This window comes from Marmota flaviventris, chromosome 17 (assembly GCF_047511675.1).
Source record: "Marmota flaviventris isolate mMarFla1 chromosome 17, mMarFla1.hap1, whole genome shotgun sequence".
Lineage (NCBI taxonomy): Eukaryota > Metazoa > Chordata > Mammalia > Rodentia > Sciuridae > Marmota > Marmota flaviventris.
Window position 1 is genome coordinate 54,464,829 of NC_092514.1, and position 20,313 is coordinate 54,485,141.

At 55.7% G+C, this 20,313-nt stretch overlaps 1 protein-coding gene and 1 long non-coding RNA gene across 6 annotated transcripts; one reads left to right on the forward strand and one right to left on the reverse strand.

The window, feature by feature from the left end:
- The first annotated feature begins 407 nt into the window (after positions 1 to 407).
- Positions 408 to 6,468, forward strand: LOC114083478 (uncharacterized). Its single transcript, XR_003581152.3, has 3 exons — positions 408 to 541; positions 830 to 904; positions 5,840 to 6,468. It is a non-coding gene; the product is annotated as an uncharacterized lncRNA (long non-coding RNA).
- Tbkbp1 (TBK1 binding protein 1) lies at positions 2,232 to 19,484 on the reverse strand. 5 transcript variants are annotated; one of them, XM_027924796.3, is made up of 10 exons: positions 19,385 to 19,484; positions 17,280 to 17,533; positions 16,864 to 16,986; positions 16,501 to 16,605; positions 14,983 to 15,163; positions 14,241 to 14,416; positions 14,064 to 14,125; positions 5,955 to 6,073; positions 5,013 to 5,731; positions 2,234 to 4,004 (listed from the first exon to the last, which is right to left on the reverse strand). In XM_027924796.3, exons 2-10 carry the CDS (start codon positions 17,502 to 17,504, stop codon positions 3,876 to 3,878), a joined length of 1,839 nt encoding a protein of 612 aa, XP_027780597.2. In that variant the 5' UTR covers positions 17,505 to 17,533; positions 19,385 to 19,484; the 3' UTR covers positions 2,234 to 3,875. The 5 variants fall into 5 exon arrangements, with proteins under 5 accessions (XP_071459092.1, XP_027780597.2, XP_071459089.1 ...); XM_071602988.1 differs by having other exon boundaries at positions 17,280 to 17,847; positions 19,385 to 19,447; XM_071602990.1 differs by lacking the exon at positions 19,385 to 19,484 and adding an exon at positions 18,886 to 19,027.
- Between the last annotated feature and the right edge of the window lie 829 nt (positions 19,485 to 20,313).

Here is a 20,313-nt window from a genome sequence, read left to right on the forward strand (position 1 = left end):
TCTCTCACGGTAGAGAAAGTGGAGGAAGGGCAGGAAGAGAGGCAGGGTGCTAGAGGGTTTCACACTTCTCCCCCCACTATCTGGCCTCTGCCCTAGATGTCTTTTCCCATTCCTCCCGGCAACGACCCCTCTTGCCCTTGATAGTTCGTCCTTGGGTCTGACCTCAATTCTTCCAAATTTGTGGTTGCCAAATCTGCTCAGTTCGTGTCCTTGCTGAGGGAGATATAAGACTAGGGAAGCTGTCCTGCTCCCCCTACCTTATAAAGATATCACTAAGTAATGCCCACACCCTCTTTTCTTCATCAGCCCTAATCAGCTAGGTAAGGTGTTTCTCATTAACAGGGCTCACCCACACACCCCTCCCTTTGTTGTCGATCTGCTTCTCCTCCACATATACAGTGGTACGCATGCACATGCCACCAGCTTCTGACAGGTGCTGCCCTCCTTGGCTGTTTACCTGACCCAGCTTGCATGGGGCCAAGGATCGGGGCAGGGGTCCCGGGGCCTGGTAACTCTGCCGAGAAACCCTAAGGGGAGAAAGGTCAGGATGGAGAGGATGTTGAAGGCTGGCTTTTAATTTGGCATGTGGACTCACGCCCGAGGATGGCTTGGTCTCTGTGAAGTCATCTCCCCTAGCCCTGTCACATCTGGCTTGGGGTGTATGCTGGGGGGAGTGAGTGGGTTCCCCAGGTGTGCCTTTTCCAGACTTGACAGAGGTCTTTCCTCCACCTGGTTAAAGGAAAAATTGCCCCCCTCCCCTGTCCAGAAGCCCAGAGATGATCAACCCTTTGCCCCTGTGTTTTCTCAATCCCTTGTGCCCTCTTCCCAGCCTGAGAGCAATGAGTAGCAAGAGCAGCAAGTGTCCTGTCTGATGGCAGTCCTGTGCGAGAGAAGAGGGAGAAAGGTGAGTGTCTCCCCTGCTCCAGCCCCTCCCCAGCTCTCCCTCCCCCAAGTCCTCTCCTTTTGGGGGCATTAGATGTAAGCTGCAGCTAGAGGACCTGACTAGGGAAATGCTGGCTCTTTCTCTCTTCCCCTCCTTCCGCCCCAGCCCCCAGCAGCTTTCTGCCCTGCACCTGAGCCCTTTCCCAGGTCTCTAGAAATTAAGGAGACAAGCTGACAGAATCTGTACCCTATGTCCCCACGCTCCCCTCACCCTCATGACAGAGCAATTGTCCAGGCTGTGGGATACCTAGGTTCCCTCCCACCTTCAGGCACACTCAAGCACTGTGCTGAGGTTACCTGGGTCACCTCTTGCTTGTGTTCTAGCTCATTCCCTGGCCATTCTCAAGAACCAGGATCTCCCTTTGCTTGTATGTCCCTAGACCACCTCTTATCCTTTCATACCACTCTAGCATTTCCAGAGATCTGTCGGGTCCAGATCCAGAAACCTGGGTGCTGCCTTCCTCCATGACAGGGATGTGGGGACTGTGGAGGGCACTGAGCACCCATGCAACAAAAGCTCCGGAGCCTTCTTTCCTAGGGCTATGAGCCAGTCTAACAGGGTCAGCTGGCCCCACCTTTCCTAGCACTGAGGCCTTGGCTCCAGACAATAGTTGTTTATTACAACAGAGAGGTTGGGGAGGCCACTCGGGACCTTGGCATGGAATGGAGAGGGATATCTGCCCTGAGTCTAGAGAGAAGTCTTAGGCTGCCAATGAGCAGCCAATGCCCCCTGCCTGCCCGTGTGTGTGTGAGTTTTCATGTGCACACGTTGCTGGGGATGGGACCCGGGGCTTGTGCATGCCGGCAAGTACTGTACCACTGAGCTACATTTCCAGCCCTCTCCTCCTCAAGCCTTCCCTCAGTCCCTTTTTAAGTGAACCTTTGGCCAAAAAGGAAATGAAAGGCAGCCAGGACTGAGAATAAGTACTTTAGGCCCTTTTTTGCAGAGGGCATAACCCCAGTTGGGGCAGAAGTCATGAGTTCATGACCCAGTTCTGACCTCCCAGGTGTGGGACTTCTGAGGCAGCAGGGAGGCTGGAGTCTGGCCCCTCCCGTCTTTAACCTGTGAGGACCTGGAACACTAATGCTCTTCTTCTGTGAGGCCCCGTGTTGGCTCCTGGAATGCAGTATTCATTTGATGAAGAAACAGTCAGATTATTATTTCTGTGGTGCTGGGATGGCACTCAGGGCCTCCTGCGAGCGAGGCAAGTGCTCTACCACTTCCCTACATCCCAGGTGCCCTCAGGCTTTAGAGGCTCTCTACTGGCCAGATCCTCTGGGAGGAAAAGTTCATGAGCCCCTTGCCTGGGGCTGGCTGGAGGCTTATCTATGTTCTAAATGAACTCCTCAAGCCACTTGTGACCACCTGCATGTCAGCAGCTCCAGAATCACTCTCAATGTGGGCGTCCCATGTCCTGTCCCCTACTTGCCAGTGCCCACCCTCTCATGGCTGTGGTTCCCTGAGACAGTTTCCAAGACCTCCTGCTATTAGGCACTGTGGCCCTGCCCCAGCATAGAGGAGGCACAGCCCTGGGGCAGATGTAACAGGTTAAGTTTTATTTGAACTTTCAACTTGTTCAGAGAGCACAGGGCCCCCCTCCACACTCCAGGCCCCCTTCCCCATGTCCCCTCTCTGGGGAACACTCAGGGTACAATGACATGTGTCTCTGGAGTCCTTGGCCCCTTCCCGGCCCAGCACACCCCTTCACTCCCCTGCACTAAGGAGGGGAGGAGTGTGAGGAGGTGGGGGACCTGGAAGATTTGGATCAGAACGGTACATGCGCTGACGTATTGGTAGCATCCGCTGCCACCTGCCCAGGGCTGAGGCCTGGGGAGGCCTGCAGTGGAGGGGTGGATTCATTGTGGGCAGCAGGCTCCCTCTGCAAGAGGCTCCCCACCTCAGCTCTGGGGCCCCTGGCCTCCTGCGTACCCATCCTTCTGAGGGTATGACTCTGAGGTAGATTTCACAGAGGGAACGTGGGTCGGTGGGGTGTGGGAAGGGGGTTAGCTCTTTGAAGTTGATCTCCACAGCACCCTGGGCCCATTCGCGGGTTCTGGCCTGGGAAGCAGGCACTGATGACACCCACCAAACAGAGGCTGAGTTACACCTGGGCCCCAGGGCATCTATAGTGTCAGGAGCTCCAGTGAGGGAAAAGGTGAAGAGGAGCATCTGCCGTTATGATCTGGGCCTGAGTGTCAGGGCTCCAGAAGGAGGGCATGGGCCTGGGAGCTGGCAAACGGTCCCTTAGCCTGAAGGTGATGACACAAGACCCTCAGTCTCAGGGTACCCTCTTTGGGCTGGCTTCTTCCAGCAGTTCAGGGGCCTCCCTTTCCTCTCCCACCCTCCCTGTTCCCCAGGGTGGGCAGAGGGGGAAGACAGGGCTGGCCTGCTGGGAATGACAAGAAACAAGATGCCTCTTTCCCCCAACAACAGGAGCCTCAAGATGGTCATGGGATGGAGGAACTGGCATCAGTGTCAGAGCAGGCTCTGGGACCCTACAGGGGCGTAGTACAGTGCCTAGGAAAGATGGGTGTGGGGGAGGAGCTCAGGCAGCTCCTGGAGTCATCCAACACCTTCCCCCTCGCCTAGGCCCAGCTACTAGACACCTTCTTGGATCCAACCCTGTTTAAGAACAGAAAGGCAGAAAAGGCCGGAAGGTACACCCCTGCCCATCCCAGCCCAGATCCCATCTCCCCAGCAGAAACTGGGAAGATGGAGGGAGCCTCTGCTGACCTCCTGGGAAGAGCCAGAGCTGAGTGGTGCCTGGACCAGGGAAGACGGCACACACATTAACTCGGTAGCTAGTGGAGGTATCTGGGGATCGTAAGGGGCAGGCCCCACCCCCCGCCCCACGGGATTCATGCAGCATTCAAAGTGAGTGTTCAGGAGTGACAGGAGAGGACAGAGAAACAGCCAGTTGGGAGGAGGCGCCCTAGATCTTGCTGTTCTCCAGGTGGGAGTCAATGTGTTTGATGAGGGCATCATCCGGGTATCCGACAGGGAAACCCAGCTGGCAGAGGGGGCAACTGCGGATGTCGGAGCCCACTGTCTCCATCAGCAGCTGTGGGGAGAAAAGGGAGTCACTTATGGACCCCAGTCCCCACCCATGGTCCCCAAATCCCAGTCTGCCCTTTCCCAGGATCTAAGGCAGGGAGGGCTACAGCATTCTGCAGGGGTCTGTGCACCTTTTTCCCAGCAACACCCCCAACCAGTTCAGCATCTCCTCCCCTATCCCAGGACATAGGTTCCTCAGGAGGTGTGTATAGGACAGTCATTGCTCAGCTTGCCAGGGCATCTGTAGTAATGAGGAACGTCAACACCCAGACAGGTGCCTGGGGTGACTAAGACACAGTTTCTGGATAACTCAAAGCAATGGATAATCCCAAACAATGTTCAACCCCAAAATAATTTTCTGACTGGCTTTGGAATATATTTTGGTCCTTCTAGGTGGCAAAGGTAGCTCTGACATTCAGGAAACTCATTATTTCAGTAAAATGATGAATCCCTGAGGTGCAGCTAGCTGTCTTCTAGGGCAGACAGAAAACAGCAGGGGCTCTGAGGCCTGAGGGGGGGTTAGTCCTGTCCCTGTGATGACCCCTGACCCACAGCCTTCAGTATCCCCCTCCACAGGTACCAAAATAAGAGAGGTTGCTTGAGTCAGGCACAATGCAAGCTACCTTAGGCTCACTGCCTCCCAAACCTCTCTAAGGTAATTAGATATTAACTGCCCATTTGGCAGATGAGGAAATTGAGGATCAGAGGAGAAAAGTTATACAGTTCCCACAGCTATTAAATAGTGAAATTGAAATCAAAGCCGGGATCGAGGGCCATACCCTTCACAGCGCAATAGACCAGTCTCAGTGGTGCAGGCCCCAATTTCCCCAAACAAAAAGCTATGCAGAGGGAGGTAAAGGGACTTGTACTAAGTCTGGGGTCTAGGGAACAGGCCTCTGCTTATCAGGTGTGAATATTTCGTGTGTTGACACCCGAAGGGCAGGGTCCCCAGGACAGGACGGGACTCTTGGCCCTGCATCTCAAGGTGCGGGCCGCAGGTGTGTGCCCCACTCACGTTGATGGATGGCCAGGACTGCGCGTGCTCTGCGTGGGCATAGGCTGCGGCGGCCGGCGACTCCGGGATGGGGAAGCCGGCACAAAAGGAGGCGCAGCGGATGGTGCCCGCCTCGGGGCTGGGCGGGCTGGCGGGCATGGCCCACTCCTCCTCCTCCGAGGGCTGCTTCTCAAAGCGTAACCGGATGCCCTCGAAGGCGCGCCGCGGGCTCAGCGGTCTGCCGGGGCCGTAGAGCTCGCCGCCGTAGGCGCGGGGCTTGGGAAGCGTGGCCGCCTCGGCCTGCAGCCAGGCCGGGGAGGCGCCCACGTAGGCCGCCCCCTCGGCCAACTCGGAGTAGCTGCGGCGACCCTGGAAGCCAGCCTTCACGTGGTGGCTGGACGGCTTGGCGTAGGCGCGCTCGGCCAGCGTCCTCTCCCCCGGCGGCGGCGGCGGGGGCGGCCGGGGCTGTGGGGCCGGGCAGTTGGGCGGCACCGGCGACCGGCGCTGCGGGCTGGGCGACTGGCACGGCGGCGGCACCGGCGAGCGGCGCTGCGGGACCGGAGATGGGCAGGAGGGTGACGCCGGCGAGAGGCGCTGCTGGGGCGAGGGGCACGGGGGCACTGGAGAGCGGCGCTGCGGGACAGGGGACTGACACGGTGGCGCCGCTCGGGCAGGCGGGGAGGGCGAGGGGCACTGGGGGGCCGGGGAATGGCGCTGCGACAGCGGCGAGTGCCTCTGGCCTGGAAAAGAAAGTAGGGCGGGTTGAGGAACGAAGGTACGCAAGGAAAGCCATCAGAACTGGCTAGCTAGAGGCTGGCGGGGTCCAAAGCCCACCCACTCTCCTCCAGGCAAAGAAGTCCAAGGTGGTACACAGGACTAAGGTTGGTTGCCATAGCCACCACCCCCATCCCCACCTGCCTGCCCGGTTCCGGTATCCTGCCCTGTCATCCTGCCCCATCTCACCGCCACTCCGGGACTGCTCCTGCAATAAGGTTCTCAGGATCCTCCCCTGCAGGGAACTCAACTCACGAAGCCGGCCCAGCTCCTCCGTCAGCTCGGTGTAGGCCAGCGCCAAATTCACCCTGAGGTCAGAGGGCAGGGAGTGGGACAGAGGAATGGGGACAGGGCTCTACAGTTCCAACTATGAAGGAAAAACTGGTTCTGTCACTGCACTGGGTCCCCACTCCAGGACCCTCCTATACCAACTGCAGGAATTCTCTCTGCCTTTAAGGTTCACCTCAAATGCCACTTCTACCAGGGAGACTCCATCTACTTCCAGAGACCCATTCCCCAGGCAGAGGCAGTGGTTCCCAGCCTAGGGGCTGGGATGGGGAGCAGAGAGATTGCCAGGGGTCCCCTATTCCCTATGTGCTCCAAGCATTGTCTGTGGCTAGATCATAGCTCACGCAGGTATGTGTGAATGTTTTCCTAATCTCTGCAAAAGCTGTGATGACAAATAAAACACAGATTCATCAAACAGCTGCCCTGAATTTATAGTAGCTTTTGTCACTGAGTTTTTTCATAGCACATACTAAAAGTATAACAGGAGCCATGTGCTGGGGGGAGGGGTCTATAAAAAGCATCCTCACCTTTGAAAAGGCTGGGAACTACTGCTGTACAGCCTATCATGAGCCCATTTCTAAGACAAGACAGAGCCTCCTGGCTGGCATAGGTGCCAACTGATAAATATGACTCCAAGTTGGCCCCATTCTAGATCCACACTCTTGCCTGGACCTCAAAGCTGCCTTTGGCTCTTTTCTGCCTTGCACCTCCCAGGACCTCCTCCTACTGCACTGCACGCCTGCAGGGGGCACCCAAATTGAGCACCTCTCAAGGGCTACCTCATTCTAGAATGTTACTGGGAGTTCCTCAAGGGCAAGGATTATATCATTGTATTTATATTATCAGCACCTTGCCCAGGGCCTGGTACCCAGGAAATATTCACTAAGTTGATAATGAACTGAGCCTCTCTGTCCATTTCTTTTCCTTCTTCCCTCTCTTTCTGCTCAGACCTCCAGAGAAGAAACAGAGCTGTAACAGATTCTGGGTTTATTAAGGGACATCTCACCATGTCCTTTCCTTTGCTTTCTATGTCACTCTAACCCAGAACCATGAAAGATTTTTCACTCCAGTACCGCTCCTCCGCCTCGTCCACTGTGGCCTGCTCACCCACAGGGAGCCCCCTGACCTCACAGGAAGCTCTGCCATGGCCTTGGGTTCTGCCTTCCTTTCGGTTCCGGACTTGGACAGAGATTGGGATCTCCCTAAAAGCAGCAATTTGGGTTTATTTGACTCTCCCCACCTCCCCAACTCCAGAACAGACTTCTAGAACTTTGGAAGTCTGAGTTGGAGGGCAGTAGTAGATATCACTCCATGTGACTCTCCTCCTCGGTAAGGAAGGACCTCTTGCTCCAGGACAGAGGTCAGGGAGCAGCCAAAGTTCTCCAGTCCCAAAGGCTGTCCCCATCCCATGGCTATGGGGATGGGATGGGGTGAGGGCAGAAGTGAGGCCAGTCTTAGGAGTGCAAGGAAAGATGTCCATGTGTTCCTGTGCTTTTGTCAAATTCCAAAGGGAATGAGGGCAAATTGTGAGTTTAGGGCTTCAGAAGGCAGGAAAAGCCCAAGTGGAGAGGGCAGATAGTGAATGCACTCCTCCACTGACCTGCTGGCTGGCACTCTACTAATTCTGGCACAGGGCTGGAGGGTGGGGGGAAAAAAGTCCCCTTAACAACAAAACCATCTTCAACCAATTTGGGCCAAAGCTGGAGTCCTGCACACAAGCAGGGAGTCTAAGGGACGAGTCCACTTCTTAGGGAAGATGATTTCTCCCCACCCATCTTCAGAGGGATAAGAAGTCCTAGGAACCCTCACCCAAATCCTGTGGCCTGCGATCCCACCACATCTGGGCCCCCTAAATGTGTCCTGTGTTCCCCCACCTCATCTTACAGGTCTGTGGGAAGAAATGGCATCTCTCCCATGACTGTAGGTCCATGTATGCCCCACATCAAACTGGGGACTCCCCAAAGGAAGTCTCCTCCTTTCAGACTAAGGGAATCTGAAAGCAGGATATATGTGTCTCTTGTCAGACTGGGGCTACAGAAGGGCAGGACTATGCTATCTGTTCCGGGGAGGTAGGACACGTTGGGCAAGGCACTGATAGTGTCATTCTCCATCCAGGCTGCCACAGTTGCTCTCCCCATCCACCTTCCCTGCTGTATCTCAGGTGACAGATACAGGTCGTTGACTTCACACCCCACCTTGGAGATCTCACCTGCCACACTCAGTTCCCAGGCCCCGTCTCTCAGGAGCAACCCCAGTTTCCACCGCCTGGGTCCTGGTACCCTCCTCTCCCGAGCAAAAAAAAAAACCAGGAAATCCAAAGCAGCAGCCCCTAACTCAGAACGCTCAGCCCCTCTCTCCGAGTGGACACTAGGGGCCTAGGGCAGACTGGTTCTCTCCTCCAAGAGGTCCAAGCCACCCTCACAAAGATCCTGAGACCCTGGGCAGGGTGAGGGTCCCGACCTCCTCCTGATGCCTCATGGCCATGTGGGACCTCCCTTTTCACTGGGCATCTCTCCCTCCTCAAGATGCACATGCCCAGGCTGCTGAATACGCTAACGACCTGCATGACTCACTGAAAACACTGCCAATTCAGTGGAAAAAATCTCAACTTCACAACACGACCCAAGAGCTGCACACGTGCAACTAAATGCACATCCATTTCCTGGCCCACACCTGAACACTTTTTCCATCACCATGCCTTTGGGAAGAGTGGGTCAGGTGAAGGGCAGCAGATAGCTGCAATACGGTGCTTCTCGATTGCTTAAATTAGGAAAAGTTCTGAGTCTGTCAGAACCTGAGAGGGACCCAAGGAGAAAAAAGAAAACAGATGATTTGTACAGGTGCTGATCATGGGCCAGGCACTGTGCTACGAAAATCATTTGTCTTCACAACAACCCTACAATGTTGCTACTGTTATCACCTCCATTTTTCAGATGAGAAAAATGTGACACACTTGACCAACCAAAGTCCTTAAATCTTCGAAGTGGTGGAGCTATTGGGATGGAAGTTCTGGCCTCCTGGACTCCAAAGTCCAGATTACTGACTACTATACATACACCTCCCAAAGAATCAGCAAAGATGAGAGCGAAAAAGCAAGAAGGCAACAGAAGGGCAAAAAGAGGCTGGGGAACTTGGAAGTGACCTGGGAGCCCTGAGAACTGCCTGGGAAGGGGAGAAGAAGGTGCTAGACATGCATAGAAGTGGAAGATGAGAGCGGTTAAGAGCTGGCTCAAGGTCACATAGCAGCGGTGGCACACAGCAGGGATTCAAACACTTGCTCTTGGCACCTCAGCCCACTAGGCTGGCACCTTCAGAGGAGCCAGAGTGCAAATGGCAGAGCTGGCACCCTCGGCTGCAAATCATTCCACTCTTCATTGACCTATCCTTTCATTCATTCTTTTCACAAGTAACTGGGGTATCTCACAATAAGCATTGTTGTTACTGATAAAGCAACTAAGATCAGTTAGATTAGAGATCTAAGCATCCTCCTTTAGGCCTCTTTCTGCCTCAAACCAGCTTTTGAGACCCTTGGGCTCTCCATGCTGGCTGCTACACTGGAGCTGGTGAGGAGGTGAGGATGCAGCAGGGTCAGAATTGAAGCTAGTATTGGGTGACGCGATTAGACCCAAAGAGAGGCTTGAGGTTCTAAAGGAAGCTGGGTTGGGGTCAGACTAAGCAGAGGGTTATGAGCTCACTGATGGTTCACTGTGGGTAGATATGAAGTCAGGGCTAGGATAGGGTAAGAGTCAGGGATGGGTTCAACATTAGGGTTAGGACTGGGGTCAGGACTACAGCTTGTCCCATGATCAGAATCATCATCTGATTCAGAACTGAAAAAACAGCAAGCCAGAATTCCCAGCCCTTCCATCCCTGCCCAGAGCTGCCCACCACTGCCCCAGCCACCTCACCCTGTAGGGGGAATTCAGGGGCCAAACTTTCCACCACCCACAGGCACACCCAGCATCAGTCTTCCCGCCCCGACCGCCCGACCCTCTGGGAGGGGACCACAAGCACCGGGCCGTGGAGCGGACTTGAGGTTGCGGGCTGGGGGAGGAGGAAGTCGCTCTGCAACAAGCCAGTGCGCCACCACTTCCTTTCCGGGCGCCTTGAGTCCTTTACTCTCCTCGACCAGCTATGACTTGCGGTCCCCAGAGTACTTCATGGCAACCCCTGCCAGGTTTCCAGCACAGCTAGATATCTAATGTGCCTAGAAGCTTCCCCAAGTGAAGAGGAATAGAGCAGCTCACTGCAGGGCAGGAACCAGGGTCCCCAATGGCCCAGGACTGTCCCGTTCACGCTAGTTACCCCAGCATAATTATTAATAGCGCCCCCTTTCACTTTCAAAAGTGATCCTATTTGGTCAACAAATCACATGGTGCCCCCCCCCCCATAAAGGCCTCCTACAGAATAACCTGACGAGGAAAACCACGAGGTCCCACTGCCCCCACCTGCTCGGACCTGCTTGGCATCTGCACTGCAGTTCTCGGGTTCCTGAACTTCTCTGCAACTCATGTTGTTTATGAGAATGAAACGAGATCTTGAATGCCCAGCCTCACCTAGCACCTCACCTAGCATCCTGCTCAGACGAAGAATGAGGAGTCCTTGTGGACAGGCAGGGAAAGGGACAAACCTGTTTTGAGACTTTTTTTTTTTTTTTTTTTTTGAGACACTAGCTGAAAACTTGGTTTGAGGAGGAGGAGTGTTCGTGCAGTTTCCCATCAGGGAGACAGCAAGCAAGAACTGCTCTGGCAGGCTTGGTTGGCAAGCTGGGGGTTGAAGCCCACCAGTCCCTCAGACCCGCTTCAGAGCCCTTCCCAGCTCTCAGGGAGCCTGGAGGCTGCAAGTGCTCAAGGGTTAATTCCTCAAGGGTTAACACCGCAACACACACACACACACACACACACACACACACAGGGTACCCAGGCTGAGGGAGACTTGAAAGAAAGGAAGTAGGGAGGGTGAGAAGCATGAAAGGGGAGGCCCTGGGCCCGCTGGTTCTGGGGCATGAGGCTAAGCTCAGGGTACATAGGGGTCTCCAACTTCCGTCCTGACCCACCCCACACTGCCCTTGACCTCCGTGCAGAGTTTCCATCCTCTCTCTTGAGTTCACACTTCTCCCCCACCACTAACCGCAGCCCACGCAGAGGCTTGTGGGCGGAGAGAGGGGGGTAGGAGGGGTGGACGGAAAAGGGCCCAGGCTACAACACTGAGCCCCCCACGTTGGGAAAAAGAAAGACCTATAGTTTATAGTTTCCCCTCACCACCCATACTGAGTCCCATTTTCTAACTGGGGTCCCTCCCTAATAAGCCCCCTCCCTCACTGGGCCCTCACACCCCTCAGAGGGCCCCTGGAGTCTCATCCCCCTCAGGCAATCCCACGACTCCCCCTCCCCCTCAGCATTAATAACACCCTCAAAAAGTCCCACTCAGGAACTAGAGGGGAGTGGGCCATGGGTTCTGCACCTGCCACCTTGGCTGGGACCCTCCTGGGGTCTTTAGCTCTCTGAGCATCCTAAGAAGCTGGTGGGCTCTGCTTCCACCTCCTCCCTTATCATTGCTGCTGGCCCCTGAGACTCTTGGCATCTGGGGCAATTTGTCCTGCTGGCCTCTGGCCACCAAGAACCAAGGGGACCAAAGGAAATCTTGCCCCAAGGTCAGACCTGGAGGGTGGCAGCCTGTTCAGGTCTGGGCACCTATTTACAGGGGGACATTGAGGGCCACAGTTTGTGGACCAGGAACTAGGAAGGAAGGGACCAGGAACCTTAAGGCTGAGCTGTATCCCAGGCCTGCTCCCTAGCACGGACAGCACCAGGAAGGGGATTCACAGAGGATAAGTACAAGGGAACTGTTTATTTAATGGTTTGCGGTACTGGAGATTTAACCCAGGGGCGCTCTACTACTGAGCTACGCCTTTTTTTTATTTTTATTTTGAGACAAGGCCTTGCTAAATTGCCGAGGCTGGCTTTGAACTTGCAATCCTCTAGGCTCCCTGAGTTGCTGGGATTCCAGGTGTGTGCCACCCTGCCAGGCTAAGAGAGGTGTTTAGTGGTGAGGATTCCCAGAGTCAACCTAGCTGCCCTAGTGTTCAAGCCGATACGGAGGCACCTTTTAGGATTCAAGAGAATCCCAAAAGAATAAGATAGACTCAGGAACCATGTCTCCCCGCCTCAGCTTTTACACCCCAACTCAGGTAATCCAGCCCCAGCATAACACTCCTGGAAAATCCCACCTGTAAATTCTCATTAGTCTGCAGGGTCAGGGGAAGCAGAAGGAAGAGGGGGTTGGTGGGAAAGGCAGCCCACAGCAGGTGACCAAGGCTTTCTCAGGTGGGAGGGCAGGAGGTAGCCCTCGGGAAGTGCCAATTACCAAAAGGAGCTGAGTTTATAAGAAACTAAAACTACTGGGGGAGTGAGGACTTCCTCTGAGAATCAGCCTCTGCCAAGTTGGGGCTGTCCAGAGAAACCCGGCCTGAAAGGCAGGCATGCTGGGCAGGCAGAGCCAGGCTGCTGTGGACGCAGCGATCAAGGAGGGCTATGGCTCCGTGGGAACCACAGGAGGAGAGGATGGCACAGCCTCCAAAGCACATTATGGGATGAGTTCTCTCCACTCAGCACATACCCTAGGGACCCCCATCCCTTCTCTGCCCTTTCCCACCCATCTACCTCACCACCCTTTCACTCTCATTAATGACTGGCTCCAAGCCAGGAGAGAAACTTGGGGTCCAGAGAGGGGAAGCCAAAGCCACTCTGCAGCCTGGAAAGGCCTGGGACTCAAAGCCTGAATGGTCACACTTGGCTCTGCCAAAAAGCCTCAGAGTTCCAGAGCCTTCATTGCTGGTCTTATTAGAAGGGATCAGACTCAATGACGTGTAAGGGGGCCTGCCATATGACTTCTGGGGTAAGCTGGGATTCTAGAATATTTGGGTATGTGTATGTCCAGGTCTGGACACATGGGCAAGATGGGCCCAGAGCCCTAGGCACAGCTAGGGCAGACCCTCCAAAGGGGCCCTCACACTCCCTCAGTAGCCTAACTGAGGGGTACCACCCAGCAGTCCCACACACTGGGTTCTCACCCTCTCAGATATCACAGCTCCACCCAGGCCCTCACCCCAGGGTGGAGACGGAGATGAGGGGTATCCCCAGCTGTCCAGAAGCTGTGAGGAAGACCAGGAGGATGATTGCTGGGAGGGATGACCCCTGGAGACCTGGAGCTATGTATGCTGTGTGACAGAGGGTTAGTTCCTGCCCCTTTCTGGGCCTCAGTCTTTTCCTTCAATGCACGTAAGGAGTATGTGCCACTGGCCTCATCTCAGAGGACTTGAGCGGAAGGAGGTTTGAGCTCTATTTCTCAGAAAGTAGGAGAGGAGGAGTTCGGCTGCAGATGTGAAAAGCATCAGGCGCCACCACTGCTGGGTGGCCTTGTGTCCCGCTGTTAGGTCCTCACCAACAGAGCTCTCACACTACTTCCTGCTGCCCTTCTGTCCTGACAGGATTCCAAGGTGCCTTCTAGTTCCCCTGACTACTGCTGTGTGAACCCAAGGAAGACTCCACCTCTAAGCCAAGGGTTGCTCCCTTCCAAGACAAGTAGAAAGGGCACAGCAAATCTAGCACGAGGCCATCTCCTTCCTCCTCAATAGGGAGGGAAGAGTACTCGGGCCTTGTTCCTGCTATAGAAAAATGGGGCCCCAAAGAGGCCCCTAAACTCACCAGAGCACAAAGAACGTAGCAACAAAGTCATTGAGTAAACATCTCTCAGCCCCTGATACCTCAAGAAGAAATGGACTTGGTCCCAGAAGAAGGCAAAAGGAACATCCTAGAACCTGAATACTCCAGAACCCACCTCCTTCCAGGTATGGACACAGAAGACAAGTGACCGAGACACCATACCCCTGAGGCCTGGGCTAGAAAGAAAGGTCATTCAAATAATGCAGAGGGATGGAAAGCAAACCTAAGGGGTACCTGGGATATACCTCCCCAGGTTAAGAGGGCAAGGGTTACAGATGTGACTTACTGATCGTCCCCAACTCTCTTCACCCACGCCATGTCCCGCTCTGACTGGTTGGTGGCCAGATCCTAAGGGGGAAGATCAAGAGGTCAGAGCCTAGCCTTACCCTTTCCTGGACCCCTTCTCGGCCATTCTGTCTGCACTCCTGGACGTCTAAGGTTGCTCTGTGCCCTCTGCCTTTACCTGGGCCCGGGTCTCTTGTAGCTGCTTCAACTCCCCCTGCAGCCGCTCGCATTCCGCCTGGAGCTGCTCCTCCCGGAGCTGAGCCCCCCGAGCTTCTCCCTGGGCAGCCTCCAAGGCCTCTTCCAGCTGCCGACGTTCCAGCTCACTCACACTCGGTGTGGAGCCAGGCCAGCATGCTGTCAGGGGACAGGACAATGTCAGGTTGGACTTAGCTGCCTCGACTGATATCCAGATCCACACAAAATGAAACAGGTGGAGACTACCGAGAAAAGCCAGGACAGATACCCAAGGATGAGACAGACTGCTACAAAGGGAGTGAGGAGGGAGGGGCTGACTGCTGTTTCTAACCTGGCTGGAGGCCAGGGGGGGAATGAGATGACCTCTGGAAGACATCCCAGACCAGACTGAGCAGCTAGGATATTCTCCCTGGGCCTCTCCTAACCACAACCTCAGACAGGCAAGGAACGCTGGGTGGGGGCACCCTCTGCTGGCGAACCCAAGAATTGCAACTGGTAGCCAGGCACCTATCAAAAATGGCCAAGTGGGAATGTCAGTGGGAGAAATTAGGGAAACAGTGTTTGCAGTGAAAAAACAGTTGGAAAGGGAAGATGGGATGATTGTGGGAGAAAATTAAGGTATTATAACAGGGTTTTAGGTAAGCTACTGGTGTCCAGTGGTGTCCAAATGTGGGTTTGGCTTGGGGACTTGGGGATTGGGAAGTCAGGGGTCACTGAGATCTCACCGTGACCCAAGGCAGATCCCCCTCTCAATGCCAGGTAGTGCAGGTCCAGATCAGCACAGGGTGGGGCAGAGGCAGGCGGAGGGCTCAGGCTAGGGAAGGCTGCATCCCGGAGGCCTTGTTGTTGCCGCAGCTGCTGTTCCAAACCACAGATCTGCCGCAGGTGGGTTTCTACCAGGGCCCGCTGCAGACAGAGGAAGAGGGTTGAGGGTCTGCACAGGCCTGACAGGGACTCCCCACACCCACGACAATGCCATGTCTGTATAATCATCATTCTCCAAACTGGAGCAGAGGCCACCAGATCACACATCCCATACTCTTGCTCCAAGTGGTCATGGGTGTGAGGCCTCTTCTTCCAGCAACTGCAATGCAGATGTTTCTGGCTACTGCCCCTGGCAAGGTCAGAGCAAATATCTCTGTCTTATGAATTCTCATAAGAACATTAAGCCTCCCGAGCACAGTGGTGCACGCCTGTAATCCCAGCAACTTGGGAGGCTGAGGCAAGAGGATCACAAATTTGAGGCTGGCCTCAGCAACTTAGCAAGATCCTGTCTCAAAATTTAAAAAAATAAAAAGGGCTAGAGATATAGTTCCATGATAAAGTACCCCTGGGTTCAATCCCCAGTAACAAAATACCCACAAAACTTGAAAAAACAAAAACAAACAACACTCAGCCTTGTGTCCAGTCACTGCCACCCTGTAAGATGTAGGCTGTTTGTATGTGCAGCTTAACTACTTCTGGGTTTCATCTACCTCATGTATAAAATGAACAGCAGTACCATGCCTACCTCTTATGATGGTTTTGAAAGCTAAAATAAGTAAATATGTGTTCAGATATAGGAACAGGGCCTGGCACACAATAAGCCATATGAGCATTTATGCTTACTAAAGCAAAATTGTTTGTTTGTTTGTTTGTTTTTCAGCACTAGGGATAGAACCCAGGGTCTCACACAAGCTAAGTAAGTACTCTACCACTAAAATACATCCCCAGCACCAAAACAAAACATTTTTACACAAACACCCAGTTACCCTCATTACAGCTCAGAAGGGTTATTATTTGCCCCATTTTTCAGAGAGATGGAAGTTAAGTGACTTTACTGCGGTCATAGCTAAGAATTGGCAGAGACCAAGTTTCTTGATTCTGACACCTGCTCACATGCACAGTCACATGTTGACTGATTCATACACACACCAAGACCCGTCCCAGCTGTCAGACACTTCTGGTCTCCTTTGTGATCACTCATATCACCTCCCAGGTGCAGTGCTACAGGCACAGGGTAGACCCAGCATGAGAGTCAAACATTCACACACAGTGTCCCATAGGGTCACTACATGACCAAATACAGTCACTCATAAGCTGGATGACACACAGAACCTCACTTGCAAAACCAAGTGGGCACTCAGATACAAGAGGAGTACGAAATGGGGTCACACAATCACAGGGTCAGAATGCTCACAGCAGAACCACACACCCACAACACCTGGCAACACCCTCCAGCACCCCTGCTCCCTGGGCCTCACCATCTCCCCCAACTCTGTCTCCAAGTCGCTCTTCTCCACACAGAGTTTCTCATAAGCCTGAATCATCTCCCCGAGCTGTTCTTCCTGCTCCTTATTCTTCTGCAACTGGAAAGGCCCAGAGGGCATATCAGAGTCATGCCTATCCTCAAATGAGCTCCCCACACTTCCCACCCCATGCCTACCACCCCGACTCCCAGCACTCTATGAAGGGGCAGGAGGAGCTGTAGCTGGTTTAGGTAGAACTGTAGACATCTCTGATCAAAGAAACAGAAGGCCAGAGGCTCGAGTGGGGTGACAGCACGGCAGTGGGTATCAGCAATAGGAAGCTCAGGGAGCTGGGCTAGATGGGGATCAAGGACTCACCTCATGCTGGAACTGGTTGAGCCGTTGCTGCAGACTGACCTTCTCCACCTCCAGCAGGGAGCCATCCTTGATTTCATACAGAGAGAAGCCGTGCTCCTCTCCAAAGTCACTGATCAGCGGGTACTGCAGGAAGGCAGGTTCTCAGGAGGGCTGAGCTTGGCTTCCTGCCCATGCCTGGGCCTCTTCATGCCCCCAACCCCACAATCTGCCTCAGAGTGTCCAATTTCCCCTCCCATTCTCCGGTAAGATCCACCACTCCAGAGCAGATCCTTCATGATTGCTGCTGGGTCACATCCCTCAGAGAAGACTGCCTCTCAACCTCTCTTCTGGATACCTGGAATCTCTACTGGACACCCAGTTCCCGCTACCATCCCCCCACAACCCATACTACTACCTTCCTGTCTCCAGATGCTGACCTTGACCTCATAGACTTTGAGGCGGCGTCGGAGGGTGGCATTCTCCCTCTCCAGGCCCCCTAGCCGCTCCTTGATGTCCCCGTAGGCTGTGATGAGGGCAAAGTGGGAGGCAGAGCACATGTCTCCACCCAACGAGGGGTCTCCAGGACCATCCAGCCACACCTCGCTGGGCCCTAGGGCCTCCTGGGTCAGAATGCTGATGTCCTCCTCAAACATGGACTCCATGGTAAGGGCCACAGCCCACACTGGGCCTCCTGGGAGAATAGGAACAATGTGGAGAGGAACACCTGGCACTTGTCCTCAGATCACTCATGCTGGCCAGAAGCATCCTGTGGATAGCTGAAAAGCAGCCTGGAAGATTTCTGCCCAGAGTTAAGTGGGGGACTGCCACAGCCCTTTCCCAGATGGCTAAGCCCCATCCTCTCTGCTGCCACTGTCTTGGTGGGGAGGGTAGGGGGAAGAGGGCAGGAATCACATGAAGACTTGTGAGTGGAGGAGCAGTGACAGTTGACAAATAGGGACAAGAAAGCCAGGTCAGCAGCAGGATCCTTGCAGAACCCAGGGAGACCTGTAGATGAGAGGGCCTTCCCAGCATGACACATCCTCAGACCCTTTTCCTCCCCAGACCTCACTTCCCCAAGTACCTCACCAAGCAGCTCATCCCAGGCCTGTGGCACCCCAGCTCCTCCCTAAGGAAGGCCCAGTCAGCCTCTGGCGAGCCCCCGCCCAACTTCCCCGCTTCCTCCCGCAGGATCCCAGAGTTCAGGAAAAGGAAGTGCCTCCCCCTCTTGCACCGGGGACCGTGGCAACCGTCCAGGCGCTCATGGCCCCTGACCTGGGACCTGCAGGAAGTCCTTGGCCGAGTGTCAATGGCAGCAAACTGGACAAGGGGACTCAAGTGATGAGGGACGTCAATAAAGTCCCCAGCCAGTCCCAGAGTGCGGGCACACAGGGAAATAGGGCGCCCTGGGAGGGGACAGGAATGACTCAGGGCTCCCGAAAGGAGTAGGCAGCGAGGGGGTGCGTGAGTACTTCTCCGGGCCCTGTTTATGAATGTGTGGTGGCTGGCATGTGGGGGGAGTGTGTGTCTGTGAATGAGTGTAGGTGTGTCACCGTCAATGAGTGCTTTTGCAGGGCGAAGAGTGGGGGTACGGAGTTAGGAAGCGGCCGGGAAGCTGTGTGTGTGCGCGCGCGTGTGAGCACGCGTGCGTGAGCGTGTGGGAAGGGTGGGCACGTTCGGGCCGTGTGTCACGTGAGGCACTAAGGGAATGTCCGAGGTGTGTGCGCGCGTTGGAGCGTGTGTGCGCCTGGGAAAGGGGGCTCGGCGGTGAGGCGCGAATTCAGACAGTGGGGTCTCTGACCTCCCCGAGCTGCGCTGCAGGAGCTTAGGGTGCAAGGGCTCAGGCCCAGGCCCCAACAACCCCCCGTAACCTCACCTAAGTACCAGGGAAACGCGTGTGACTGGGTCTGAGTAAGAAGTGTGTGCGCGTGTTTGTAGGGCTGGCCCCACCTTTAACCCTCTCCTGCCCACGCCATCCCCTCCCCCTACTCTGCTCTCCGGCGCTCACCACACCCCCTAGACCCCGGCCCGCCACCTCTGGCCCACCTCCACTTGCGGGCTCTGTCGCCCGGGCCGCCCCACCAATGCCGCCTTCCTCCGCATTCTTCTCCCGACACCCCAGCGGCCCGGCGGAGCGCGATGGAAGGCGGCTGAGGAGGGGGTGCCTTTGCCGGCCCGGGCCCCTCCTGCGGCCCCTTTAAGAGCCGCCCTTTAAACCCCTTCAGCTCGGCTGACAGAAATTGTCGCCCCTCCCCTCTCGGGCGCTGAGACCGCGCGGCCCCCTCCCCCACTGCTGGGCGAGCCCGGGGCCCCCGGCTGCCCTCCCGGGGCCGGGCAAGGGGCTCCGGAGGCGGTGCGGCCTGAGGAGCGCCGGCGGACCGGGCCGGGAGAATGCGAGCGGAGGACGCCGAGCTCTTCCCCTCCCCGCCACCCAGTGCAAACTGCCTGCCAACCTCCCGCCCCCTCCCCGGCCTCCCCGCGACCCCCAGGGCCCCGCGCGGGCGCCGATCCCTTCCCCGCTCCCTCGCCCCGGCCGGGGACTCACAGCTGCCGCCGGTTCCTGCTTGTAATCGCAGCGTACCCCCTCTGCCTGCTCCCTCCCCAGACGGGCACCGGTGCCCCCACCCCCCTGGCACCGCGCTCTGCTCCTCGCCCTGTCGCCGCCGCCGGGTCTCTCCCCACCCCCCACCCCTCCCCCTAACCCCCTCCCTCCCTCCCGCCCCGCTCCTCCTCCGCCGCCGCCGCCGCCGTCTCCTCCGCCTCCTCCTCCCCGGCTGCTCCAGGTTTCTCCAGCTGGGAAGGCGCCCCGGACCCCGCCGCTGCCACCACCACGTGGCGAGGGGCGGCGGCCCCCGCGGTGCGGCCCGGCCCGGCCTGGCAGCGCGCCCGGCGCCCACCCGCTCCCTGCAGAGCGGCCGGCCGCGCGGCGCCCCCCTTCCCGACGCCTCGCAGCGCAGTGTGGCGTGGTGGCGTGTGTTGGGGGCGTCTGCGGACAGTGCAGGGGTGCTGCTGGTGTTTTGCCCGTTTGGTTCGGGGCTGTGTATTTTGAGAGAAAGTGAGGTTGGTTGTTTGCATGGTTTTAATCTTTGCTCATTTGAGAAGAAAATTGTTAGACCTGTCTACTCCTCTGCTCTGGGAGGAGGGGGCACTGAACACAGGGTGCAGTCGGAGAGATTAGTTAAATCTGTAACTTCGAAAGTAAGAGTGAACTAAGATCAAATGTTCATTTAGGAAGACGGACATCCCCCCCCCATATCACACAGAAGTGTCCACAGGCCAGAGAAATGAAGAAACAACATATTTTACCCTTTCCACAAAGATTATTTGAGCATCTGCCAAACCGCTGGGCAGGAGACACAAGTTTGTTACCCTGCCCCCACTTTCCCACTGTGTGACCTTGGGTAAGTTATTTAACCTCTGAGTTAGATTGGATATCATACTCTACCCCTCACCCTTATTGGGGAAGAACAGGGA

What these genes read in the sequence shown, in the direction of transcription:
- Tbkbp1 (XM_027924796.3), bottom strand. Translation starts at nt 17,504, where the DNA reads ATGGAGTCCATGTTTGAGGAGGACATCAGCATTCTGACCCAGGAGGCC. An exon ending in TCAAAGTCTATGAGGTCAAG is followed by an intron (nt 16,987 to 17,279) that starts GTCAGCATCTGG and finishes GCCTTCCTGCAG; the next exon opens with TACCCGCTGATCAGTGACTT. An exon ending in GGAGCAGTCCCGGAGTGGCG is followed by an intron (nt 5,732 to 5,954) that starts GTGAGATGGGGC and finishes TTTCTTTTCCAG; the next exon opens with GCCAGAGGCACTCGCCGCTG.